This window comes from Tasmannia lanceolata, unplaced genomic scaffold, assembly GCF_043159265.1.
Source record: "Tasmannia lanceolata isolate RefF3 unplaced genomic scaffold, GAP_Taslan_0.1 ptg000037l, whole genome shotgun sequence".
NCBI lineage: Eukaryota > Viridiplantae > Streptophyta > Magnoliopsida > Canellales > Winteraceae > Tasmannia > Tasmannia lanceolata.
Genome location: NW_027518714.1, coordinates 7,516,487 through 7,544,098, shown reverse-complemented (window position 1 = coordinate 7,544,098; position 27,612 = coordinate 7,516,487). Strand labels below are relative to the sequence as shown.

General features: G+C 38.7%; 1 protein-coding gene across 2 annotated transcripts; it reads left to right on the top strand.

Moving 5' to 3' along the window:
- The first annotated feature begins 920 nt into the window (after positions 1–920).
- Positions 921–27,382, top strand: LOC143860109 (ARM repeat superfamily protein). 2 transcript variants are annotated; one of them, XM_077370630.1, is made up of 18 exons: positions 921–1,138; positions 2,765–2,930; positions 3,077–3,140; positions 3,759–3,867; positions 4,617–4,679; positions 6,249–6,352; positions 8,755–8,821; positions 8,939–9,010; positions 17,693–17,854; positions 20,105–20,178; positions 20,287–20,384; positions 23,779–23,886; positions 24,539–24,636; positions 25,021–25,158; positions 25,811–25,858; positions 26,433–26,547; positions 26,992–27,089; positions 27,207–27,382. In XM_077370630.1, exons 2-18 carry the CDS (start codon positions 2,852–2,854, stop codon positions 27,291–27,293), a joined length of 1,584 nt encoding a protein of 527 aa, XP_077226745.1. In that variant the 5' UTR covers positions 921–1,138; positions 2,765–2,851; the 3' UTR covers positions 27,294–27,382. The 2 variants fall into 2 exon arrangements, with proteins under 2 accessions (XP_077226745.1, XP_077226746.1); XM_077370631.1 differs by lacking the exon at positions 921–1,138 and having other exon boundaries at positions 2,747–2,930.
- The last annotated feature ends 230 nt before the right edge of the window (positions 27,383–27,612 follow it).

The following is a 27,612-nucleotide window of genomic DNA, read 5'->3' as shown; positions in this document are numbered from 1 at the left end:
ACCCGCGGGTTACCCGCATGTTTTTCCAAAACAGAGTTTTTATTGGGCGGTGATAAATTCACCCCCTTCTATGTATGAATTCACCCCCTAATTTTCAAAATGGACAGTACAACCTACACCATAGGATGATCCAAACCGTCCATTTGATGGGCCACAACGTAAATAGATCGTGCCCCAAAAATCATTGCCATAAGACAATCTCAACCGTTCGATCTATAGAACTTTCCATATTGTCAGTCCCTCTTTAGATCAGAGGGTTAGAATCATCCTATATTAATGATTTTTTGGGCACAGCCTATTTACATTATGGCCCATCAAATGCACGGTTTGGATCATCCTATGATGTGGGCTGTACCTTCCAATCGTCTATTTTGAAAAATAGGGAGTGTATTCATGCATAGTAAATTAGTAATGCCCATGAGCTGCTGGAAGTTGGGAGTCCTCAAAAAGTGAGATGTTGTTAGAAGGGCTGATTTCTAGACATTAGTGCACTATTCCAGCTTAAAAAGTGAGATGCTCTTAGCCCCTGATCTCATTTTCTATTTTAAAATAAAAAATGTTTAAAAAAATCCAAAAAATTGTCGGTGCCCGCGGGTAGGGGTGTTCATTACTCAGTCAAAACCGAATTAACCGACCGAACCGATAATTCGGTTCGGTTAAGTTCTGTATCAGTTCGGTTTCGGTTTTGAAACCAAACCAAATTCGGTTTTCAGTTTCGGTCTCGGTTTGAAATCAAGTAATCTCGGAGTTGTACTTGATTAAACCCACGCCTTGTTTTTTACTAGGGACAGCCCCCACTAGATAAAAGTCTACCTGAAAAAGTATGAAAGGGTTGTCCAGAGTAAATTAAAGAGTAGATATATATTATATAATATATACTATTAATTCATTTCCACGGTCATTTTTTTCCTCCTCTCTCTTTTCCATTTTTAAGGCTTTTGCATTTAGGGTTAGGGTTTTTCAGCCGCCTCTCCGACTGGATTTCGGCTACGGTTGATGGAGGTGACAGCGACCATGCCTGATCCTCCACTATCTTTTCTAATGACCACCATATTTCTTCCCTTTTCTCACTGTTGTAGCCTGTGGCTATGAATATAAGAAAGTTTCGAAGATTGAAATTGCGGATCCTGTGGCCAAGGTAATCATTGATTTCTGATTCTCTATTATTAGGGTTTTGATGATTTTTTCTTCAAGGGTGATTGATTTAACTATAGATGAAAATATCTCACTGCCCTAATTTTAGATGGTGTTTGAGCTTTGATTGTCTATTTTTCATAATTCGGTTATAACTGAACTAACCGATGGACCGAAACGTTTATTTCGCTTCGGTTAGATTCGGTTCAAGGAGATTTCGATATTGGTTTCGGTTATGGATTTTGGCTAATCAATTTTTTTTCGGTTAGTCCAAATCGGCTTATTCGGTTCAGTTATAACCGAATGAACAGCCCTACCCGCGGGTTGACCTAACCTGTTTTTTGCGGGTTGGGTCACCTGCGGATCGGTTTTGGCGGGTCACTAAAACCCCGACCCATACCCGCAAATTTGCGGTGGGTTGGGTCGACCCGCGGGCACGGCTTGCATTTGCCAGGTCTAGGAAAGAGTACACTAAAGTCTTATAGTGGTTCAGTCCAAATTTAGGACCTACATCCACTCCTTGAAAATCCCTTCGACGCTTCCATGTGATGCATGTGTTTAAGCAGAGTTGGTGGAACCCACCTTATCAAAATATATCACTAAGTGTCATAGGTATTTTGGTCTTTTTACTTTTCACATATAGGGATGTTTTGGTCTTTGTACGAGTAACAAAAATCTACCATGGGTATTTTGGTCACAAATGGATGGCATGACTGGAATTGCAAATTTCACTCAAATGCGAGGGATTTGCTAGGGACCATGGGTGAAGGCATTTTGCCGACCAGCTGTTGCATTAGAGAACATCCACATAGGCTCTAATTTCGTCTTATTCATTTATTCATCTGAGGTGGCTGCTCCCTAATGCAACAGGCAGTCCGCGAAATGCCATCTGCGTCGTACCTAGCAAATCCCTAATGAAGACTCCGTTTGTAAATTGTCAAACTATAAGCATGTTTTTGCAAATGAAGCAAAGTACAAGACTTCTTGTTCAAAAATCCAAAAATAAATTCTAATGATATTCGCACTGCCATGTTTTTATAAAAGAAGTGTTATCAGGGATTCAGGGCTACTGTACTTTGATGATGGTACTCCTAACTTTATTAAAAGTACGGTATGGCCCGCACCATAGGATGATCCAAGCCGTCCATTAGATGGGCCACAGCCTAAATAGGTTGTGCCCAAAAATCATTTACATAGGTTGATCCTAACCCTCCCTCTAAAATTCAGATTGAAGGGTTAGGATCAACCTATGGAAATGATTTTGGGGCACAACCTATTTAGAATGCGGCCCATCTAATGGACAGTTTGGATCATCTTATGGTGCGGGCCATACCGTACTTTGAAAAAAGTAAGGAGTGCTCTCATCAAAATACAGTATCGCTGATAACATTTCCCTTTTATAATTGCACCAACCCATCTCACTGTTTAACATATATATAGCTGTCAAATGTTAATACAGTACCCAAAAAGCTGTCAGAAGCCGATTAAATAACAAAAACACAAGCTGAATTTATGCAATTTATGCAGTTATTAAAACATGGTAGTGCCAATATCAGTAGCCAAAAAGCTCTGTCCGGTTTCTGGTTTGCGCTTTCTATAAAACCATGCCCGAACTCCATTTGTCTCACAGAGTCTTACGAACCGCCCAAAAGCAAAAGCAAGAACAAAAAGGAAAGAAAGAGAAGGAAAGTCTCACACAAGCTTAGCTTCTTCAGCAATGTCGAGCACTTCAACCCTAAACCCCTCTGATTTATCTCTGCTAGCCGAGGCAGCTTCCGAGTTCGCCTCCTACCCTGGTACTCTCCTCGTTTCTATTTTTTCTACTGATCCTTTTGAGTTTTCTGCATCTCTTTCCATTGCTTCTAGGGTTTTGAAAACCCCAAAAATTCAGCTGCAAATTTCATTGTCAAATAGTTCTTTAAAAAAAAAAATGCTATTACAGGCGTGCAGAACGATGCTGCTGCAGAGGAATTTCTCTACCGTTTTCCTCTTCCCCTCATTTTCAGGTACTTCTCCATGAGCGCCCTTCGTATGAGGTTTTTGTTCTTGTTTATTCATTCACGTTTCGTCACAGATTTCGTATTTGTCTTTTGATTTCTGTAGGAAATTGTAATTTCTGTTTGCTTTGGAATGGGTCTAATGGAAATTTAGGTCTCTGTAGGTCGAGCTTTGAGTCTTCTGTGTATATTCCCCATTTTTAATTCATTTCATTTAACTAATTTTTTCATCTATTTTTTTGGCTAGTGTTTTTTTTTTTTCTGATACAACTCTTTCTGTCATCGATTTCATTTCCGCCATTTATATTTTATACTATCGTGAATGTCTAAGATTTTATTCTTCTTGGATGTTTGTTTTTGTGTTTACTACTTTACATTGTTCCCAGGTTTATAGTTTTTTCGCCATTCTCCGTGTCACCATCTTTTTGAAGTTCAAAGTATTCTATGATTCCATGACTTGTTATAGACATTATGTAAATAGAACAGTTACAATTGAACTGCTCTTTTTGAACTATTTTATCTTTCATCTAGCTTTATTAGTTTTTTTTTTTTTTTTTTTGAAGAATTTAGACATCTTAAACTATATGGGGTTGCTTTGTGTCATTGATTAGTTATTTACTCTTATAGCGCCTTACAAAGTGAAGTGGATGCACCTGGGCTAGAAAGTACCTTGGTTTCTTGTCTAGAGAGGATATTCAAAACAAAATATGGCTCCTCTCTTATCCCTCAATATATGGTATGTACTATCTTATGGTTGATCAGCTTCCTGTTGGTACGTATATTAGCATTTACTTATGTTTAACGATTGCTGAATGCCAGCCTTATAATAGAACATTTATGAACTCCATGGGTGATTGGTTTGTTATGGAGTCTTTAAAATTTTCCCATACAAATCCCAAATGACTAATTATTATTCTCCAGTCTCTTCCTCTCCCTGAAAAACAGGTCAAGGCTGTATACATTTTTTTCACTGGCAATAATGATATCCTCACTCTGTACATAAAATATTCGCTTTTTCATGGAAGTATTTTCTGATCAGAGCAGATCTACTCCATGTCCGATTAATCCCTGTTTGGTACTTCTTAGGAAGTGTAAGAAGAGGCCAACTTTGATAAATTTAGCATGCGCTTGTATGTGTGTAGATTATCCCTTTCTTTTGTTTATGTATGTGTCATTATTTTAATTTTTGAATTAGTTATGTGTAGTTGTTTGTGGAGGATGGATGAATTTTTACATTTCTCAGTAGTTACCTCACTGCTACACAATTTCAAGAAGCAGGTTCTTTAGTATTAGGAGGATTAGGTTAACAGTTTAGGTCACATTAAAATCACACTATACAAAATTTCAATTATTTCTCACGGGCTTACAAAAAATTCCATATCTGCTCAGTATATGTAGAAAAGAGAGTTCATTCTGAAAATCAAGATTGTTTAACATAAATATGCCTAATTTTTATGCTAATGCTGTTTACATTTTCTTTTTCAGCCCTTTGTACAAACTGGTCTGCAGGCAAACTCTCAAATTCTCAGATGCTTAGCTTGTAATGCTGTACGTGCTACCGATTAAAGTTATATAACTGAATCCGTGAATCCCCTTTTAGCTGTTCAATTGTTGATCTTTTCCTACAGTTTTTAGTTCCTTTTTATAAGTAGCATTAGATGTGCTCTAATGTCGAAATTTTACTTTTCTATCATTCAGTGGTAAATAAGCTTGATACCACTTATCTTCAATATCTTTCTATGCATATCTGATCAGTTGGACTAGCTTGTGGTAACATGTTATCTTCTCTACACATTCTCGGTTTCCATTTGCTTCTAAACTGGAGATGTTCTTGTTAAAGTTCCCAACTATGGATAAGGAAACATTGTGATTTTTTGTCTTTTGAAATCCGTTCATTATGGAGTTTTTATCTTTCCCTTAAAGTCCTACACCAGTGTTCTACATCTACTCATCCATCAGCATGTTCATTATCATGATTTATGATCAATTTGTAAGATTTTTCATTCTCCAGATTAACATTAATCTTGTTTCTGGCATCTTCATACATGATAGATGTGGATGCATATGAAAGAATGAATGACCATTTGAAGTGCAAAGTTATGTTAAATTTTTAAGTATCTGCAAATTGTTTTTATTTGGGAATAAATATTGTTCTCAGATGTACACATCATTTTTTTGCTTTTCTTCTCCACTCGCGACAAGCTTGGTCTGTGAGCTTACTTTCTATTAATCTATTCTCCTTTCTCTCCAACAAAGTTTTTCATGATTAAAAAGAGATACACTCATCAACTGTGGTGTATACGCTAAAAGATACACACATCAACTGTGGTGTATACGTTCATGTATGGGAGTTGTGGAAGCCTTGAGTGAATAAATGTTGTTCTTTGCTTACATTACTGTATGCATGCATGATTGATTTTCAGATTTCATTTTAGACTTTTTTTGGACGGCAACTGTAAGTCTATATTAATACAAAAATTAGATTTTCCGATTTTAGACTTACTATACTTGCTGCCATGATCCATGCACTTATATATGTCATAGCTGCTCTATGGATGCGTACACAATTTTTTGGTGTATATGGGTTGGTTTTCCATTTGTAACTAGGGTCTGCTTTCCATTTGTAACTAGTGCCGTAAGACCGATTTAACGACATAGATAATTAGTTCTCTAAATTGGCCCTACTTCCACTTCATATCTGGTACTAGGAAATACTTTCAGTTTCAAGGCATGCTTTGGGTTTTAGAACAGTCTCTCTATAATGAGTTTCTTGCATTACTATGCAATGACAAATGCATGCTATAAGTTCAAGTTGATCTTGTATGGACCATGCTGATGGGTCGATTTTTTGAGAGTTGACATGATTAGCTATTATATGCCCATTTGCTGAAGCTGACTAGTTGTGCTGTCACAACTTATCCTGAAATTGATTTTTTGATGTGATATTTGGTAATGCTTTGGCTTATATTATGCCTTCTGGTCAAATTTATTGCAGTTATATGCCACGGGGTCATTCTCATTATTAATTTTGCAATAAACTTTATTTTTCTTACCCCCTTAACAGCTAAGCTGTGTTTTTATAGGTACTTATGCCATCCTTGTAATAATGTTGCGCAGGTTTCTTATTTTTTAGAAAATGCCGATGAAAATGCTGGAAACGCTGTTCAGCTTCTTCTTGAATATGACATATACCCACTTCTGATTAATTGCCTCATTGATGGGTAATCTAGCAATTTCATCTCTTACGTTGCTTACGCATGGTTTTCACTCTTCTTACCTATCATCACTCACTCAACACCCACCCCCCCCCCCCCCCCCCCCCCTCTCTCTCTCTCTCTCTCTCTCTCTCAGTATGAAAGCAGCCAAAGGCTCTTTCGTAGTGCCATTTTTTCAATATTTTGTTTGCTTTTAACTTCGTAATTATGAATTCTTGTATGTCTGAGAAATTCTTTCCTTTCTAGATGCTTGCTTTTTTAATCTCAGCTTTTCTTTTGTCAGTAAACCTCATAATGGGCTATTTTTTTTATTACAATTATAATTTACAAATATTGGATGTTGATAAGGTTTTGTTATATTTTCCATTCATTTGATGTTGATAAGGTTTTGTTATATTTTTCATTCATTTCTTGGAGCTGTGTGGTTAGGTTTTTACTCTACGGTTTTTAATTCCTTATTCCCATGATTCTATATGATTGGAGCGTTGAGCAGATTTTGTTATATTTTTCATTCATTTCATATAGCTGCATGTTTGGCTGTTATCATACAATTTTGTGTCCCTTATTCCCATGACTTTATATGATCAAATTGATACTGAGATTTTAGTTGGTCACTTGTTATGCATGGCACATAAATCTTATATCCGTCAAAACATCTTTTAGTGCAATTAAAATTGATATTTTGGGCGATCATGGCATGATCATATCAGCTTCACATTATGTTATGGATAAATGTTTTCAAGCTGGAGCTACATTGTGTTCTCAAGGCATTATCATGGTTGCTCATTTCCATGTTAAGTAAATAAATAGACCTAGAGATTCCTCCTTTATGAGGAGTTTTCGTTGAAGTTAGGCAAATTTTGGATGGGGTGTTGATCACCGATGATTATTGAGTTGAGAAATAGAAAAAGAAGTCCCAATCTTCTTTTGTAAGATGGATCTTGATATTATTATGATTGCGTGAATTAGGTTCTTTGTTGTTCTTGATGATGAGAATGGGCTTTGGAGAGTGCTAGATAATATGAATAAAGGCTTGTATCTCTATTCTCTACTACTTTCTTGTACTACTCTCGTCAACGTGATTCTAGTTTTTTTTCCTTCAGATGTTGAAAGCTGGTTAAGGCTGGGGATGCTTTATTGCCATTTCTTTTCATGATTGTTGGGGAAGCTCTTATAAATAGAGTCTTAAATTGTGGATTATCTGGATACTATCTCCCAACTTCAGTTTTCCATAGAAAACACCGTGGAGTTGCCCGAAAAGGGAGATATCATCAAACCAATGGCAGTAAGTGCAAACTCACACTGCTAGAAACTTGTCAGTATATGTACTGATTTTGGGGATGGAAATCCTAAATGGCTTCCTTGAGAAATTAATGTCGGGACTATTATGAATGCTTTAAAGCTTAAACAACCCTATAATTAACCTTTTCGTGTACAACTCAGAAGGATGCACTAATTTGCTGGATTTGGATCTGTTCGAGGATCCGTTTAATCTGAATCTAGTTGTTTGCCGTTGATGTTCTTACACTGCCGAAGAATTGATATTCTCCATTACACTGACACAAGCAATCTAGAAGCTGAAAAAAACCATACAGCCCATGCTTCCATTAATATGCACTAGTGGGTGTGATACTTGTTAGGACTTACTTGGGCATGTTGATACATGCACCCATTTCTAGAGCTGCTGGTATGTTTTTATACTGCATTCTTAGATAGGAATCGCTTTGGATGCAACAAGTTCACACTTCTGACCTGCAATCAGATCCTGACACAGATTTCTCTGTGGTTTCTGTTGATCATAGTTTAGAAACTCGATGAGTCAATGCAAAACTCTGCCATGTCAATTCGGCGGCGTAAAATGGAGTCGAATCATAAAATCTTGAAGTTTCAAATGGCAATATGTAGAAAATGCTTTCACCTCTGGCATTTTAATATAAAAGATATCGAGAAAATACACTCAAGTTATTCCGAGTCGAGTGACTCAGTTGAGGTGGCTTGGCTCATCTTAATTTGAGTCTTATGTATGTTCTTAGAGAATGGTTCGTGTTGTGAGGGAATATTGTCTTCCCAGTTCCAAGACTCCTCCTGAATATGCATCTTTTGAAGGATGTTGTCGATGTCCGGGAAAGTTCAAAAATTTCAAGAAATTGATTTAAAAAAAAATAGAATTATTCCAAAATCTGGTAAATAATTAAATAATAAAATTTTAATTACCAAATTTCGGCCTAAATTTCAGTTTCAGTCAAGACCGAAATTATAACTGAAACCGAAATTTAAAACTATGCATCACACTAGCATACCTCATTGATACAATTTTGAAGTGGTTGTCTTTTTGCTTTACCTGATCTCACTTTGGTTCATAATCAAACATTCAAACTCATTTTAGTGCATTTGTATGTCTATTCCAGCAATGAACTAGTTGCAACAGCTTCAACAGATGCAATTAAGAATCTTGCGAGGTCTCCTCAAGGGATTGTAAGGATTTACTTGACTTGTGTGCTGTGTGGGCAGATATTTTCATATTTCTTTTGTTTTGTGACTTACGATTGACAATTATAAGTAATTCTGATCTGCTTTGCTAACTGTGTTTAGGATATAATCTTTCCAACAAAAAGTGATGAAAGAACACGCCTTGAAAAGTTGGCTATCCATTCTTCATCACTGGTATGATGGTTGATTTGCAGTTCTTTTAGGTAGTTTTTGTTGCAATGTTCAGTCAATTCATGTCTATTGAAGTTGTGATCTATATCTGCTATTTTTCATGAATTGGTCATTGTAACTTGGTTATCATCGCTTTCATGTTTTAGATGACAAAATTATTTCAAGTTTCCAGCGGTCCCTTTCATCAGGATTAGTCACTAAACATTGAGAATTGTTATTCAGCAGATAAAATGTTATTCAGATGTGCCTAATACTATGTGGAAATTAAGTGCTCCTCTAATATGGATTTGCTATTACATATGATTTTTAGTTGTATTTGTGCTTTTCTTTACATGTATTGGTTGTGGAATTTGGATGGGATAACTACTAAGAGGGGGTAGCTTGGGTGCATGGTAGTTCGTATACCATGTTGTAGATGAGTTTAGGAAGGGAATCAGGTATAGAGTGGGGGTAGGGAATTGGTTTCGGTTTTAGGCAGCTGGTTGTGCACGTAGGGTTGGGAGTGGAGTTCGTTGGAATCTAGTTTCAGGAGTTCCCATGGCTTGGGGTAGATAAGATGCCGTGGTTGTTGCTTTCTCTCAAGTGGTTCAAAAGCAAGTCTTTCTGGTTCTGTGTGATGCAACTCCCCAATGGTTCTAAATGTTGGTCGTAGCAAGAGAGAGAAATGAATGTTGGAATTTGTATTGTGAGTGGAGTTTAATTATTTTAATTAGAGAATCTTTATCACCCTCTTCATCCTCTCAGAGGTGGAAAAAAAAGAGATTGCATGGTTCTAAATGTTGGTCTAGCAAGAGAGAGAAAGAACATGGTTCTAATTGTTGGTCGAAACCAACACGAAATAACTGTCACCAACCCGATCGAAACGATATACTTCAGTCGACATTTATAGATTTTGATAATGTTTCAGTCATGTCGATCGAAGCACTATGTAAATTACAGAACTTCAGTTGAAACATCAGGATGTCAACCAAAGTGCTGGTAAGTACTTTTTCTTTTTTTTGCTTGTTTCTTCAACTACAGTGCAAACGGGTGCAAATGCATGAGCCAATTATTGATTTGATGCATTTGCACATTGATTAGTGCATGGATTTTTATTTTCGTGGATTAATGGTCTTGATATCTGGGAAAGTTTCTTTTCGAAAGAAAACTATTCATATATTCATTTTAGCTTCTAATTTTATTAGAAGTTCTTGCCCTATCTATCGATTTGTGGACTCTTTTTATTGTTTCAAAAAATAATGAGTTTAATTTATATTGGAAAATCTTGCAAATAGGGAAAAATATATTTGAAAAAAAACCCTTATCATATATGTATGTTAGCATCAATTTTTTTTATATGTGAGTTATTCTTGGTTCATCTACCTCTTAACAGAGTCTAACATTTTTTCCATCTCAAATATTGATTCTTTTATTTTATTTTTTTAGAAAATCCTTTAATTTTCATCACTATATTGCACTCCATTATATTTTACTTTCTGTACATTTGTTGTTTATTTGATGCTTATGTTTATGCTGTTGCATACATTTCCAGTTTTGAATGGACCTTACTATTCCAGACATGAGCAGTAATACATGCATCTGATGGACCTTACTATTCGGTATTTGATCTTTATAAACTATTATGGATTGTTGTGTTTCTTATGTAATGGTTTCTAAGTGTTTATGTGTTCTTATTCTATCATTTCCTAAAGTTTCATCTTAAATTTTCATCATTTGCTTGTTTTTTTTTTTTTTAAATTCTTGTTTTTACTGGATTTCCATTGAAATCTGACCAAAACCGACATGTTTCCATTTCCGTGATGACCAAAATGCATGCCGAAATCGATATTTAAAACCGAGAGAGAGAGAGAGAGAGAGAGAGAGAGAGAGAGAGAGAGAGAGAGAGAGCATTTACTAGCCTCTTTGATTAGCCCTCAGGATTTAGACGTGAAAGTTTCATTAACGAGGGGATTGGGGGCGTTCTGATATGGGGAATCCATCAAAGTTTCATTTTGATGGTTCTAGTATTGGGAATCCATTGCCCAGCTGGGATTGGGGGCATTCTGAGAAATGAGAAAGGGGAAATAAAATGGGCTTTTGCGGGGCCAATAGGAGAAGCGGATGCTGCAAAAGCGGAGGTTCGTGCAGTGCACCAAGGTCTAAGGTTTCTAGTAAGAGAGGGCCTTGATAACGTGGTGGTGGAAGGGGACTCTTTAAATGTGATTCGTTGGTTGAACGGCCTTCAAAAACCGCCATGGAGGTTTGACAACTTATTTGATGAGATGTTTGATTGGGTGATGTTAGAATAAGCCTATATGCCTATGGACATTTTAGTCATTGTACATCTCTTTATTATATTATAAATAAATGAGTGAGGGGGAGAAGCCCTAACTTACTTTTTCTCTTTTCTCTCTCAACATGGCATCAGAGCCTTAGGGTTCTTGATCCAAAACCTAACCCTAGCCGCCATCTTCTCCGTCAACCTCTAACCCTAATCATCTCTCTCTCCCAGCCCTACCCTCATTCCTCTCTCTCTCTCTCTATTTGTTTCCCTTCCCCTACTGTCCTACTCGAACCCTTCTTCCCCTCTCTGTCGCCCCAACCCTTCTCCTCCACCCGCCCCTTGCCCTTCCACCTCCACTGTCTCATATAGCCAATACAACCCCACCCATTTATCCCCCTCGCCTCTTCAGCCGGGAATCTGAATTTGCCCCCCCCCCCCCACCGAGAATCTGGATTTGCACCCCCAACACAGATTTCCCAGGAATATTACTTCCGGAAAAGTTTTTCTCGGAAACCTGATTTGCACCCCCCCAAAATTTTCCTAGATTTTTTTCTTTTTTGTTTACTTTTTTTCCTGGAAATCTGATTTGCAGAAAGGCCGGCATTCCCTGTTTTGGACCAATTCCAGGTTAGCCTCCCCATGCTCGCTCCAACCGAACCATCCCTTTTTCATTCTTTAGAAGCCTTCTTCTTCTCATCTACGTGCTGAACACCTTTCTTTCTTTCTTTTTCTTCTTTTTGTCTTTCATTTTCCCTACCCTCTTCCTTTATGGGCTTCTCTACTTTCTTGTCCTTTCCTTCCGATATTGTCACATGATCAACTCTCGGGATTAGTTGGTTCTGTCTATTCGTTTCTCATCTTTTTTTTGCTGTGGGTCGTGGTTTCTTTGTTTCTCTACATTTCCTGTCAGTATGGATCCTCCCGGCATTGTTGATCCTTCTCTTGGCATGACCGCTGAGGTCAGTGCTTCATCCACACCCTCGGCTTCTTCTTCGTCTTCTCAATTGGCACCTGTGGAAAATTCCTATCCACAGTTGAATATTGCCAAGTTTGATGGAACCAACTACTTACCTTGCAAGGTTGCGGTTGAGACATATCTTCTTGGCTGGGGTAAAGTATGCTTTCTTCGCGAGGATCCTCCCTCGCTAAAGGATCCTCTATATACACGTTGGGAACAGGAAGATGCGCTGATTCAGAGTCTCCTATGGCAGAGTATGACTCCAGACATTTACTCTCTATGATTTTTCTTCCGACTGCGAAGGAGGTCTGGGATCACACGGCCGTGACGTATTCTGGGGCTGAGAACCTGACCCGCATCTGCTCTACTTACTCTGAGTGGATGCGGCTCCGTCGTGGCGACATGTCACTTGAGGCCCATTATGGGAAGTTCACTTCATTATGCCAGCAGCTTGATGTCTTCATGCCCCTCACCTCTGATGTTCATGTTCTCCGGCGTCAACGGGAACAGATTCGAGTCGTACACTATCTTGAGAGCCTTGGCCGAGAGTTTACACATCTGCGCCATCAGATTCTTGGTTCTGGAGATATTCCTTCGTTGCGCGAGGTCTATTTCCGCGCCCAACAGTGTGTTGGCGCGACCCCCTCCCGTCCTACTTCTGATAGTTCGGCCCTTGCCTCATATGATGGAGGTGGTGGTCCTCGTCCTTCCTGGGGTGGTGGTTCTTTTTCCCGGGCTCATGGACGCGGTGGCCGTGGTGGTGGCCGTGTTGGCAGTGGGCGTAGTCGTCCTTATTGCACCCACTGCCAGCATGATGGCCATGTCATTGAGACTTGTTATACGCTGCATCCAGAGCTTCGCTCGTCCCGATCAGCCCACCTCAGCACCTTTGGTTCGTCTGACACAATAGCCACTACTCCTGCTGATGGGTCAGTCTCCTTCACCAAGGCAGACTATGAGGAGCTCCAGCGTCTTCGTCAGAGTGCCTCCCAGGCTACTGCAGGCTTTGCCCAGCCAGGTAGTTCACACACTACGTTATTCTCTAGCTCTGGGTCCTGGATTATTGACTCAGGAGCCTCAAACCATATGACTGGTAACTCATCACAGCTTTCTTCTTTTCGCTCCTTTCCATCTGATTTTTAGTCCATCAGTTTAGCTGATGGTTCCACTACACCTATTATTGGTATTGGTGCCACCTGTCCTTCACCTAATCTCCCTCTAAGTCTCCTTTTAGTTTATTATTTGTTAGCCAAATTACCAAAAATCTGTCGTGCTCTATCTCATTCTATCATTCTTACTGTCTTTTTCAGGATCTTTTGACTGGAAGGACGATTGGATCGGGTCGTGAGGTGGATGGCTTGTACCGTCTTGACTGGAGCCCTTCTTCGTCAGCCTTACACAGTTCCGTGGATGCCTTTCAGTGGCACTGTCGACTGGGTCACCCCTCCCTTCAGCGTCTCCGGCAGACATCTTTAGTTCCTAGTTCTATTTCTCATTTTCATTGTCAGTCTTGTGAACTCGCGAAGCATCATCGAGTGTCTTTCCCTTCCCGAGTCGTTACTAAGGTTGATAGTTTATTTCAGTTAGTTCATTGCGATATATGGGGACCTTCTCGGGTCGCGTCAAATAATGGATTCCAGTACTTTGTGGTTTTTATTGATGATTACTCACGCATGACTTAGTTGTATCTTCTGAAAGACCGCTCTCAGGTCTTCTCTGCTTTTAAAAATTTTCATGATGAAATAAAAAATCAATTTAGTACTAATCTTAAATGCCTGCGTATTGATAATGCTCGTGAGTTTTTCTCTACTATTGATGGCTTTCAGGACTATCTCTCTTCTCATGGCATCCTTCATCAATCATCATGTGCATACACGTCGCAGCAGAATGACGATGCTGAAAGGAAACTGCGATATCTACTTAAGGTGGCTCGCACACTCCTCTTTGAGATGCAGGTTCCTAAATCCTTTTGGTCTGACGCCATTCTCACTGCTTGTTTCTTATCCAACCGTCTTCCATCTTCGGTGCTTCACGGTGATTCTCCTTTTCACATAGTTTATCCACATCAGGACTCATTCTCCCTTACGCCGCGAGTCTAGCTGCGTATGTTTTGTTCACCATTTGGGTCTTGGCCGTGATAAGCTGGATCCTCGTTCAGAACGGTGTATTTTTCTGGGTTACTCTCGCACCCAGAAAGGATACCGTTGCTACAGTCCACGTCTGCGCCGATGGTATGTATCAGCTGACGTCACATTTTTTGAATCAGAACCATTCTTTGGCTCTTCCTCTGGTCCTTCCAATGTCAGATCAGACCCTGAGGTGACTATTTCTCTTCCTGAGCTTTCTCCCATTCCTACTACTCCTATTGCACATCTTCCTGCTTGCCCTTCTGGACAAGTCGACTCGTGTGCTCCCAGGGTAGCTCATCCCCCTACTACAGTCCAATATAAACGTCGTCCACAGCAGGCATGTCCCTCGCAAGCCGAGAAATCGTCCTCACAGGCAGAGATCTTCTTACCCCCTCCTCAGGTATCTGATTCTCCTATTGCTTCATGTACTCGTTCCCATTCTACTGCTCACCCGCTTTCTAATTTCGTTTCTTATGATCGTCTAACTCTCCCTTTCAAAAGCTTTGTCTTGTCTATGTCTTCTGCTGTGTTACCACAGTCTTTGGATGAGGCTCTCCTCCACCCAGGCTGGTGGGCTGCAATGGACCTTGAAATGGGCGCTCTTCAGTCCAACAGCACATGGGATCTTGTCTCTCTACCTGCCGGCGCTCGACCAGTTGGCTGCCGATGGGTCTTCTCCCTTAAGTATCTTCCTGATGGCACGGCTGATCGACTGAAGGCACGTCTGGTGGCAAAGGGTTACACTCAGACATTCGGTGTAGACTACCATGAGACGTTTTCTCCAGTTGCGAAGATACCTTATGTCCGTGTTATACTCTCCCTCGCCGTTAATAATGGTTGGCCTCTTCACTAGTTAGATGTGAAGAACGCCTTTCTGCATGGCGACCTACTTGAAGAAGTGTATATGGAGCAACCGCCAGGTTATGTTGTTCAGGGGGAGTTGTCCTCATCTGTCTGTCGACTTAGAAAAGCGATTTATGGGTTAAAGCAGTCACCACGTGCTTGGTTTGGTAGATTTAGTGAGGCAGTTATGAGGTTTGGTCTCAAACAGTGTGCTGTAGATCGCTCAGTATTCAACTATCAGTCCTCAACATGATGCATTATGTTGATTGTATACGTCGATGACATCATTATTACAGGCAGTGACTCGGGAGGAATTCAAAAATTGAAAGACTTCTTACAAAAAGAATTTGCAACAAAGGACTTGGGACGTCTCAGATACTTTCTTGGGATAGAAGTTGCGTACTCCTGGTTTATCTTTATCTCAAAGGAAGTATGTTCTTGATTTGTTAGAAGAGACAGGAAATCTTGGTGTGAAACCAGTAGCTGCACCCATGGATCCAAATGTGAAATTGGTTCCAGAAGAGGGTGATTTGTTGAAAGATCCTGGTAGGTATAGAAGACTTGTGGGCAAGCTCATATACCTTATTGTTACTCGTCCTGATATATCCTACGCCGTTGGGGTAGTTAGCCAGTACATGATCTCTCCTCGCACATCTCAGTGGAACACAGTGGTTCAAATTCTCAAGTATCTGAAGGGTGTTCCAGGGAAAGGATTACTATTCAAACGGCATTGTCATACACGGATTGAGGGGTTCTCAGATGCTGATTGGGCTGGATCTCCTGCGGATAGGAGATCGACTACCGGGTATTGTACCTTTGTTGGAGGTAACCTGGTTTCATGGAGAAGTAAGAAACATGATGTCATTGCGAAATCGAGTGCAGAAGCAGAATATAGAGCCATGGCGCATACTACGACTGAGATTATTTGGTTGAGGTCACTCTTAACTGAGATTGGTATTGGATTTCCCTCTCCTTCACAGTTATATTGTGATAACAGGGCAGCCATCTATATTGCGACAAATCCTGTCTTCTATGAGAGAACTAAACATATCGAAGTCGACTGTCATTTCATTCGTCAGAGGATTCAGAAAGGAGAGATACACGCTGTATTCACTCGTTCTGTAGAACAATTGACAGATATGTTGACAAAACCTTTGAATAACTCCAAGCTTAGTGATATATGTAACAAGCTATGTATAATTTATACGTTCCAGCTTGAGGGGGAGTGTTAGAATAAGCCTATATGCCTATGGGCATTTTAGTCATTGTACATCTCTTTATTATATTATAAATAAATGAGTGAGGGGGAGAAGCCCTAACTTACTTTTTCTCTTTTCTCACTTTTCTCTCTCAACAGGTGAGATCGGCTTCAATCGTCTTCCAGCATGTCTGTCATTCCGCCAATGAGGTCGCGGATAGCCTTGCTAAAATGGGAGTTTCCAAGGAATCTTTGGCCTTGTTTGATTCTCTTCCCCCTTGATTAGACCTTTCTTTGTATCTTTCTTTTGTTTTTGTATTTTCTCTCTTGTATTGACCATCTCGGTCTCTCTTCTCTTAATAATATTGGCTACCATTTAAAAAAAAAAAAAGTTTCATTAATGAGGGATACTTTTTTGATGCCTTTCTTCTTCCAAGGCCACAACCCTATTGACGTCTTTCGTATTTATAGAACACAATCATAGCTGCATGGTTTCATGTTTCCTTGAGCGATTCAGTCCACCCTAATTAATTATACCGTGATGGGTTTTTGGTTTTCTTGGAGTAGCAACTCTTGGTCAAAGATCTGCGAAGAGAAGTCAATGGCTTTGGAGACTTTGAGCAGCAGGTTGGAGGATTTTGAAGAGATCGTTGCATAGAGAGCACATGGGGATTTTTGATAGTGTGAAAAGGGGTTTGTTCGAGCCTTTTTAGATTTCTCAACCCCCATAGTATCCCATCTCCCAACCATCGAAGGCCAGAATTCACATCATTGGCATCGTCTCTCCAATCGTCATTTACCTCGCTTCCTTCATATTCCGTCTTTTCTGTTTTCATCCTCAAAATTGAGGGTTGCTAGAAATTTGTGAGATTTGTGGTGATTAGTTAATACTACATTGTTCATATTATTGATTGACTTTGACTCAAATTATCTGGATTTGTTCTGCAGTGCTAAAAAGTTATTCTAGTGCGATCGTATCTCTTTGGCTTTGGCATGCCAAGTTTGTTTGTTGTCATGGTCTATTTTTCACCTGATCACTTCACTATTGTCTGAAGGATATTCTACATATTTAGAGCCATATTTTACATTCTGGGAAACTCTTCGTAGGAGATCAAAACACTGTTATTTTATGCAAAAACCAATCAGCTATGCTGTTTCAAGTTGCCCATGCTTTATCCAAATTTGAGATTATCAGTTAAATATTGTTGCCCATGCTTTATCCAAATTTGAGATTATCAGTTAAATATTTGATGTCGTATTTGGGAAGTTTGATGACTTTATGTGGACGTTTTAGGCAAGGATTCGAATTTTGGCCGTCATTGCAAAACTGTTCGCCGTTTCTCCTTCCGTGGCATCAGCGATTTACAACTCTAATCTCTTAAGCTTATTTGAGGCTGAAGTTAACAACACAGATGATTTACTTATGACTTTAAGTGCTCTCGAGCTCTTGTACGAGGTAACAAGTTATGTACTCAGATTTTGTTTGCTTCATTCATTTATGCATGAATAGTATTGATATGAAATGCTCCCTGACCTTTTCTTTTCTCCTTTCATCTTGAACTAAGTTGGCACTTCATATTTCCTATTTTTTTTCTACTTGACAATGGTGTTTAGGGATGGATTGAGCAACTATCGAGCTTTTTGAACCCCCCTGAAATCGAAAGCGTTTCGATGAAAGAATACTAATCTGTATTTCTTGAAGATTACTTGCCTTTTCCTTGATTCTTGCATGATGATCTTGGATTTTTTCTTCGAAACAACTTGGGAATTGTTAAAAGTATAAAAGATAAATAACGCCTTTCTCCAACAGCTTAAGCTTTTGGAGAAGTTGGTAAGTTAACATGGTATCAGAGCCAAAGGTCTTGAGTTCAAACCTCCTGGATAGCAAAAATCTACATGCGATGGTCGGCCCAAAGCGGGACCACATCTGCCACGTGTTTGCCAAGTGGACCACACGTGCGGGGGAGTGTTAAAAGTATAAAAGATAAACAACGCCTTTCTCCAACAGCTTAAGCTTTTGGAGAAGTTGGTAAGTTAAATCCGAAATCTAATCTTGCATAAAACAAGATAATGGATGAAAGAAAAGGAAAAAATGATTAGAAATATCCTAATTGTCAATTTCCAAATCCAAGAGGAAATGGGATATAAGAGAAGGGAAAACTCTCTCAAAGTTCTCTCGAAGAGAATCTCTACACAATTCAATTCAACAAAAACCAATGAGAAATGACATAGTATGGGCTTTATATAGGCTATCCTATTACAAGAAATGCCCATAATACCCCTAATGAAATATGGATCTCCCAAACCGCTCCTACTAAGCTAAAAGGACTTTAAAAAACAGCAAATGGCCAAACTACCACTACATAGCTAATACCAATGAAATGAAAGAAACCTATGCAAATGAGCAATGGAAGGCTGATGTGAAATGCCCAGGGGATGCTCCTGCATAACCCTTCTCCGATCTTTGTGCTTGTATTAGTTTTGGTTTGTTGTTTCCTCCTCTTTTCTTGTACTGACCATCTCGGTCTCTCCTTTCGATCTTATAACATTTATCATTTAAAAAAAACAACAAAAAGGAAAGTACCTTTTCTAGTGAGATTCATAGTTTCCGGTGGTGGTGATTGTCGAGCTTTCATGGTGAGGATCCTAGGCAGTCCTCTGTGTTGGTAGATCGTGGTGTGCCTCCCCTTCAGCATCGGTTGTCTTTTGGGACAACACACTAGAAAGAATTATTTTCTCTGTGCTGTCTAGATGGTTATGTCTTGCTTCCATGTTCTCTTTTTTTATATAAATGTGGAAGGACTTTTCGCCATGACAACACAGATAATTTTGATTCGTTATGTGGTTTCTGATTGATCATTTGTGTGTCAGGATTTTGTAGGACACATGTTGGAACTGGCGATGTCCCTCACAGATCCATGCTAACATATGATTCTAAGATTTTTGAATAATCTCTGTAAAATACTGATATTTACGAATATGGGTTCTCTGGTTTTTGTTTAAACGTCAAATAAATAAATGTTCTTATTTGAAGTTAGAATGGATTGTTGTACAGAAAGTATTTTATATAACTCTGATAAGTCTAGTTCTGATCATGATTCCAACCTATGTTAAAGCTCCTCTCGTATCTTTTTCAAATTTCTGCTGTATTTAGTTTTTTGTCTTTTGTTTTAATACTAAATCACATTTGTATTGGAAGTGGTGGAACAAATTCTTTTTAGGAGCATCTACAATGTAATGTTCTTTTCCAAACTTCCCTGAAAATGGCTTCTCGTTTTCCCCTGATCTCTTGGGGCAGTTGACTGAAAGTTGTCCCGAATCCCAAGTCAAAAACCTTTCCATATCCTTTTTACACTCTCTGAAAGTTGCCTGTTGCCATTCACCGAGTGCCTTCAAATTGTTCTTTTGAATCTGAATATCTCACATTAGCTAAGTAATGCTGACCAAGGATTTAAATTTCTGTTTTGGTCCTACAGAAACAGATTTTTTTTCTTTCAAATTTTGGTCATTTCGGTTGAAATGACCAAATTTTGGCCGAAATACGACCGAAATTTAAAACCATGATGCGAACAAATGGTTGCCTTTCTAAGTTTCCAAAGCTAAAAATTAGTCAATTATTGCATTTAATCTCTTGGGTATCTTAGAGTGGTTCTTTTATTCAAGAAAAAAAAAATTTACTATAATGTATGTGGTTGGTGCTGTGAAGTTAGCAGAGTCCCCACATGGTATAAAATTCCTTTTAAGGACCACCTTGCTTCAGCTATTGTCTTCTATGATCAGGTACTATGTTAAATAGTATCATCTATTTGCTGATCTTTGCAATTTCCTTTTTATTTTTAAAACTCATGCTCATTTCAAGTTGTTGGATATTCTTTTTTTGGTCTGCAGCAATTCATCAGTGGAATCCATTTTACGATCAAGAGCAATTTTGATTAGTGGAAGACTTCTTTCTGCAGATGATATTTTCACAGTTGTTGATCAAGCTAGTAAGAAAATCCTTTAAACACTACAGGTTCATGTTACCTTAAATTTATTTCTTACTGAATTTGAAAGATTTATCCAGTTATTAATTTATCATTAATGATACAGCAGATCTACTTTTGAAAGGATTGGGTGTAAATGATAAGACGATTTATTTAATCTTTGTCTTACAATTTATGGCTTGCAGAATGAGCTTTACAGATTGGTAACTATAAAAACTATCATTATCTGTTATGGACTTTAAGGTGACTAACTGTACCTATTTTGCTTGTCTCTCTAATGGCATGGAACAAAATTGGCTATGCTTCTGAAAACACGTGTTTTTAAAAAAAAAAAAATTCTTTTGCATTCTAATGGAACTCATATCAAGGTTAACTATGTGAAATACAAAGGGAAGAGGAAGAATGAGGAGTAAAAGAAGAAGATGGGAGTAGAGAGAATTCGAGAGGTGTCTCCCTTGTGTGGGGACATCCCTCTGTTATTACGAATCAACATGCAAAGATAAATATTATACCAATGCCTTTAATGAGGAACTTAAGTGAGTAAAAAAGATGCATAAAAAAACACTATGAAACTATGATTTATATTTTCTTGCACTCCTCTCACGCTGCTGGTACATAAATGTTGAGCATTACCAGGTTGGAAGAAATGAACTGATGTTGCTTCCTCATAAGCACTTTAGTGTAGTTGTTGGCCAATGATCTCCAGAACAAATATAAGTGGTAGGGTCCGCTCATAGGGAACTACTTAGAACATGTGTTCACCTCAAACGGGAAGCAACGCTACTTCTCAGCCACACTAAAATAGCAGACAACAACCGATTCCCTCCTTTGCCTTGATGGCTTGGAATGTTTCTTAAACCTTATAGATTTAGGTTTCGAGCATTGGTGCAGGCAGAAAAAAAAATAGCGGAACAATTAAATGCTTCAAGTGTGGTAAAGTAGGTCATAAATCTGCTGATTGTAGAAAAGCTAGCAATAGGGAAGGGTCAAGTGTTGCTTATTGAAGGAGGTGAAGATGAGGATGATCACCTGGATGAAGGAGAAGATCCAAATTGTGATGAAAAGTTTGATTGTGAAGATAATGAGGCATTGGTCAGAGGTAATGTTGGGCTGCCTTCGGTGATGTGCAAGAGTTTAATCACACCTCATTGTGAAAATACTAAGGATTAGCTTCACATCAATGTATTTCAGGCCATTTGCACTATTGGAGGACAAGTTCAAGCTAATTATTGACGGTGGGAGTTACAAAAATATTGTATCACAAGTGGTGGTCTTCAAACTGGATCTGAAGGTAGAAAAAAATGGGGTACACGTTACTAAGCGTTGTTTGGTTAACTTATCTATTGCTAATAGTTATTTTGATTAAGTGGGGCGTGATGTCATGAGTTTGGATGCATGCCACCATTTATTTGGAAGACGTTGGCAGCTTGTTAATAGGCTCATTCATTATGGGTTGAAGATACCTATACCTTCCACAAGGGAAATAAGAAAATAATATTAGCTGCATCCAAAGAGGAAATTGCACCTAATCCTAAACAAGGCTAGGGTGTTAATTTACCCTCTATGGCTAAATTTGTAGAAGTGGAAGAGAATGATATAGTGTATGCCTTGATTTTAAATGGGGAATCTCAAGGAATTAGCTATCCATATGCAATTTAGTGTATGCCCTGATCTTTCTCATTCCTATAGCTCTCTGTTGCCCCTGTGTTTCCCTTTGCTTCAGTAGGTTCCTCTTCCTCCGCCCCTCATGTTACTGGATTACACAAATAAGTGATGAGATTGGGTTGCTCAAGCTAAAAGGTACATATGTTGGCATTCGGTGTGCTATCAAACTCTCATAAACCGCTTTTGAATTGAATCTGACTCTCTTTTGGCAGTGAATGTGGGGAATTCTCACGCCCTTAGAAAGCTAGAAGTTTTATGGCTGATATTAAGAAATGCCTTGATAGATTCATGTATTGGAAGTTTTCACATACTTTGAGAGAAGCAAACCTGGCTGCAGATACAATATCGAAAAGTTTCTTTCCTATTCACAACATATTTATTCCTCTTGCCTTTAAAAAAAACATTTGTATTCCTCTTTCCTCCATTCCCAATGACCTGGCTGCAGATACTTATTATATCAGACAATTGTAATGGGGTGGAATACACCATATTGTTACTCATTTTCTTTTTTAAATAGATCATGTAGAGGTCCTGCCAAACCCCAGCTTACCAGCTTACCTATCATTATATATATGATATGTATACATCCCTTAGGGTCTGTTTGGACATTGGCAAAGTTGTAGGAAAAGGAAAGTACGACATCACAGACAAGAGAAGTAAAGGAGAAGTAAAATACTAATGGGAAAAGATGGTGAGTTCCCATGGCTGTTTGGGAGGCATGAGGAAAGGAGGAGTACATAGTAAAAAGTAAGAGAGAGAGGGAGAGAGAGAGAGATGAGAGAGAATAGCTCCCAAAAAGTAAGAGAGAGAGAGAGAGAGAGAATCTCTCTTGTGAGTAAGAGAGAGAATTTTACTTCCCACGTTTTCATCTTAGATTGGAGGAGATTTTTTTTTCCAAATGCATTGCCACATGGGCAGAAAAGTAGTACACAAGGAAAGTGTCATTTTCGAGATTTTACTTTCCCAGATATCCAAACATAGCAATGAATAGTATTTTAACTTTTAAGGGAAAAAACACTATGATTTAGCCGACTCTAAATTCATTGATGACACGTGTCCTGATGTGTCCGACACGACACGCGTGTCCACCCTTGTCGACACTCGTTTGGACACTTTTCAATGTATTGCTATAAGTGTAAAGACTTAATGTGGGTGCGTGGATACGTTTTTGTGCTGTAACAAGTGTGACATGCTGTTTTATTATTGCATATTGTGGTTGCCTCTTTTTTCTTTTTGAATGGTAATTTACCTCTTTTATTATTAACTCTTCTTTTATTGCATGTTGTGGTTACCTCTTTTATTATTAACTCTTCTTCTATTATAAACTCTTTTTTCACTCTTGTTTAACTAATATTTGATGTTGTATCATATATATACTTTCTATTTTAGCTATGTCCCCGTTTCTAAATTTTAGGGGTTCGCCGTGTCCAACACTCCATGTCCGTGTCCACAAATCATAGAAAAAACATCACTTTACTTGTACTTTCCCATTGTTCTGTGCCATCCAAACGGACCCTGTGGCAGGCACGGACTGCGCGGTTTCTTCATGTTCCAACTTCAGTTATATTTATTTAAATTTAATGCTTGCTGCTGGATTTTTTACATAAGCTCCTTTTCATGCATCATAGTCAGATAGAAATTAACTCTGAGATACGCTTGTTTTCAAAAATCTTATATAGAGACTTTTGCTAGATCAGAGTCCTCATTTTGTTTCAGGACCATTGTGTTTCAGGTGTTAAAACTGTTCTTTTAGCCATTGATGAAAGATTGGAGTTGCTGAAAAATCAAGATGCAGATGAATGTGAGAGTGCACTTGAAGCTCTAGGTCAAATTGGAACTTGTAAGTATGCCGGTATAACATAAGTGACAAAGTTATCCTCGGTAAACTGAAAAAACTTTACTTTGTTCTTATTTCTTTCAAGACAATATGCATTTTTACTTTGGATTTCTTGCATTTTAATTATAGTTGTATTGCAGCTGTCACATGAGGGAAATTATACTACCCTCCCTTTTCAGTTTATTGCATGGCAAACCATCACAATCAGTTTACTAAGTTTATCTGTCATGTAATAGCAACTAAGGTTACCTTTGCACCAGTGTCCCAAATCAACATATGATTATATAAAATATTTGGACCAAATTGAAATCATGCATGACAATCATCTTACAAGCTAAAGTTCATACAAAAGTTGAAGAGCCATTTTGCTCTAAAACGTTAGCACTTAGCAGGGTGGTCTTCACAACTAATGTTATTTAGAAATGATATATGAATTGTTCCACACATTCCTTGCAAGTGATATGAATTGGTTTAAATGTGCTTTTTTTTAATAATTTTACCGTTCACACGCTTCGTTAATGGACTTTATTTTGCCTAAACATCTTAATGTTCTTGTGCATATCCTGTTTGATCTGGATTTTATTATATTCATGTTGCCCATTGCTTCCCAAGTATATTTTTTCAAGTTCATTTCATTGTTTTGTGATGCTTCTAGCAATTCAAGGAGCAACATTGCTGCTTTCAACTCCATTACCTCTGGCGAGACACGTTGTTGAGGCCGGGTTTGATCGGCAAGGAAAAGGCAAACAGCTGGTGTGTAAGCATTCGCTTTTTTAGTATTTATTCTTTATGTGCTTTATTCATTGGATGTCTATAGTGCTGATTAATCATGGATGCTTGCGGATTTCCATTTTGTCAGAATGTTTTGCCAATTTCAGAAACTCGTGGATTTAGGTTTACTATAAGTTGGTCAACTGGCTTTAAGGAAGAAATCAAAGTGTACTTTATATAGTTATTTTTTATTCCCTTATTTGGAGAGAATAATCCCTCTGATGGGGGTAAATGTACTGTTCAATTATGCTGTTCATCTGTTCTGAGACTCAGGTTTCTACTGATCTACACTCGGGCAGCTTTGCATGCTATGTTCTGTTCAATTATGTTGTTTATCTGATCTGGTTTCTATTGATCAATACTCAGGCAGCTTTGCATGCTCTTGCAAACATTTCTGGGGAAAACCGGTCGAAAGACAGCCTATTGCTTACTGGTCATGCAGAAGAATGCCTTCGGAGTTTGATCTATGCAACAGCAGCCAACTGTTCAAAGCTGACACCATCAGTTAGTTGCTTGCCTTAGACTTTTCTTGCTTTAGATTCCATGTCTCTTTTCTTTTTTTCTGATTATAGCAGATTTAAATCTTCCTTTTTCAAGTTGAGGGTGGGGTAGCCAGTTTGTAGCTTCTGTTACATGGGTTTGTTTGGCGTGCCTGCATCAATTAGCATAGAATTGTTCTGCATAGTTAGGTTAGCCACATCGTAAGATCGTGGCGCTACCAACCATCCTAAAGCCAATTTGTGATGGGAAAGGCGAGCCATTATCATTATTGAGTAGCACCATCGCGACGTCACGGGTAGTCTTGAATCCGCAACCTTGCTCTGATACTAACTGAAGGATCATGGCGATACCATCCCAAAACCAATTGGTTATGGGAAAGGTGCAACCATTATCTTTATTGAGTAGCACCATCGCGGCGCGGGGCTAGGTTGATCAAACCCTCTTTGGCCATCCCCTCCGATCCATAGCGGCATTGCTGGCCCCCATAAGCCAACACACATTCACCCAGCTAATCACTGCACTAGTGTATTTGGTGGGCAGGCATGCATGTGCGCATACCCGTGCTTGTCTTGGTTCATCTCCATCCTTCTCTCATGCCTGTGACCCCCAAATTGTTTGGAATTCTTCTGACCAAACTTTCTATTGTGTTTTGCAGGGTTTGTTTCTATCAGTTCTTCAACAGGACTCAGAAGTTCGGTTGGCGGTAAGATCCATTTCGAAAGCTCTGAAGTATTCTTTTGGGATTAGATGACATTGTATAAAAGCTTTAGATACAAACCAGGTTGAGAATTTTTTATACGTGGAAATTTATCTTTTCATATCAATTTTGAACATACAACTTAGTCAACTTCACAGATCGCTCCTGATGCAGCAGAGTAAAGGATCACCTACACCTGCTTGATCTTCACTTACTTGTTCTATTTCCAAGTTTCCTTTTCTCAATCCACGTTCATTATGTGAATAAATTCTCATATTTGTTTTTTACGTTCCTAGGCTGATTGTTTGGACTGAGCTATTTGTTTTAGTCATCCCTGCCCGATAGTATCTATTTGTGATTATCCTCTTTCCGTCTATGCCCCTCAGCTCTGAAGTGTGTGTGTGTGTGTGTACACACACACACACACACACTTTTGGCATTGGTGAAATACACCAAGCTGAGATGGTCAAATATATGCTCCACCACATCAACTTAAATGGTGAAGTTCCTCGTGAAAACAACTGTAGCTCCATTAGTTCATTATCAACTAGATCATGTAATATGTTATAAATATTTTCAGGTTTACAGAGCGATAACTGGCCTAGTAGCTCGGCCATGGTGCTTGTTGGAGATCTGCTCAAGCCAAGAGATAATAAGTATAGCGACGAATCCGCACAATGAAACCAGCAAGAATGGTTTGTTTTCTCATCATTATTCGTGCAATTCTCTTTTTCTTGCATACTCTTTCTTACAGTTGCATTTCATAGCTGCATTGGTGACCCTAACGAAATCGAGGCCAGATTCATGGTCTCTAAAAGTGCTTTTGCTTCGCCAGCAGATCCTGAAAGTTGATCCCTGCTAAAATGCTTACTGATTTTGAGCTATGGTCACATTATGCAAGTGCCTTTATTTCTTCATCGTGAGAAAAAAATTACATGGAAAATCACAACTAGCTTTGTGTTGGTCACTTATACTTGATATATTTCTACATGATTTAGCTTAATCTTTAAATTTTAAACTGGCAACAATATAATTAAACTACCGCAGATACATCAGGAACTAAAACAGGGAAGATCCATATTATTTTATTGAGAACTTCTCACTACTATAGTTCTGATTGTGCGAGTGCAAACTTGCAGGTATGGAAGCCAGATATAATTGTTGTGCTGCAATCTACAAAGCTTTATCTGCTTCAAACAAACTCAATGATGCTGCTCTTGCTGGAATAGCAGCTAAGGTATGGTTGAATCTCATTATAAATTTGGGTCCACCAATTGCTTTAAAAAAAGTAACTAAGAAAGATTGCTTTCATTGTGCCTCGACTCAGATGTGAGATTTTAAATTTTGTTTTCAGATTCAGGAAGCTGTTAGAAGGGGCCCTTATCTTACTACACAGCGCAGTGAAGCTCAGCCCGCTGTCATGACTGCCGACAGATTTTAAGAGTGCTGTTCTATCTTGTACAGGAATCTCCCTACAGATGTAAGATACTGTTTTTATCGAAGGACAAATTACTTGGATTGTTCCTTGTTTTTTTGGTTAAGTGTCATTTCAAATAGTTTGGGTGAAGCTTTTTGTATTTCACAATCCCGTAAGGCCACTTTTGGATACCCACAAAATTTAGATTTGGATTTCTCACATTTGCAGTTGAGATTTGGAGCTGGATCAGATCCTTAGATTTCTAAATGAGCTACAACAGTGAAAAAAAATTCAATTTTCAAATCTGTTCTCAACTCAACTCAACAAAGCCTCTGCCCCAAAC

What these genes read in the sequence shown, in the direction of transcription:
- LOC143860109 (XM_077370630.1), top strand. Translation starts at nt 2,852, where the DNA reads ATGTCGAGCACTTCAACCCTAAACCCCTCTGATTTATCTCTGCTAGCC. An exon ending in CTCTTATCCCTCAATATATG is followed by an intron (nt 3,868 to 4,616) that starts GTATGTACTATC and finishes TTTCTTTTTCAG; the next exon opens with CCCTTTGTACAAACTGGTCT. An exon ending in AAGGAAAAGGCAAACAGCTG is followed by an intron (nt 24,637 to 25,020) that starts GTGTGTAAGCAT and finishes ATCAATACTCAG; the next exon opens with GCAGCTTTGCATGCTCTTGC.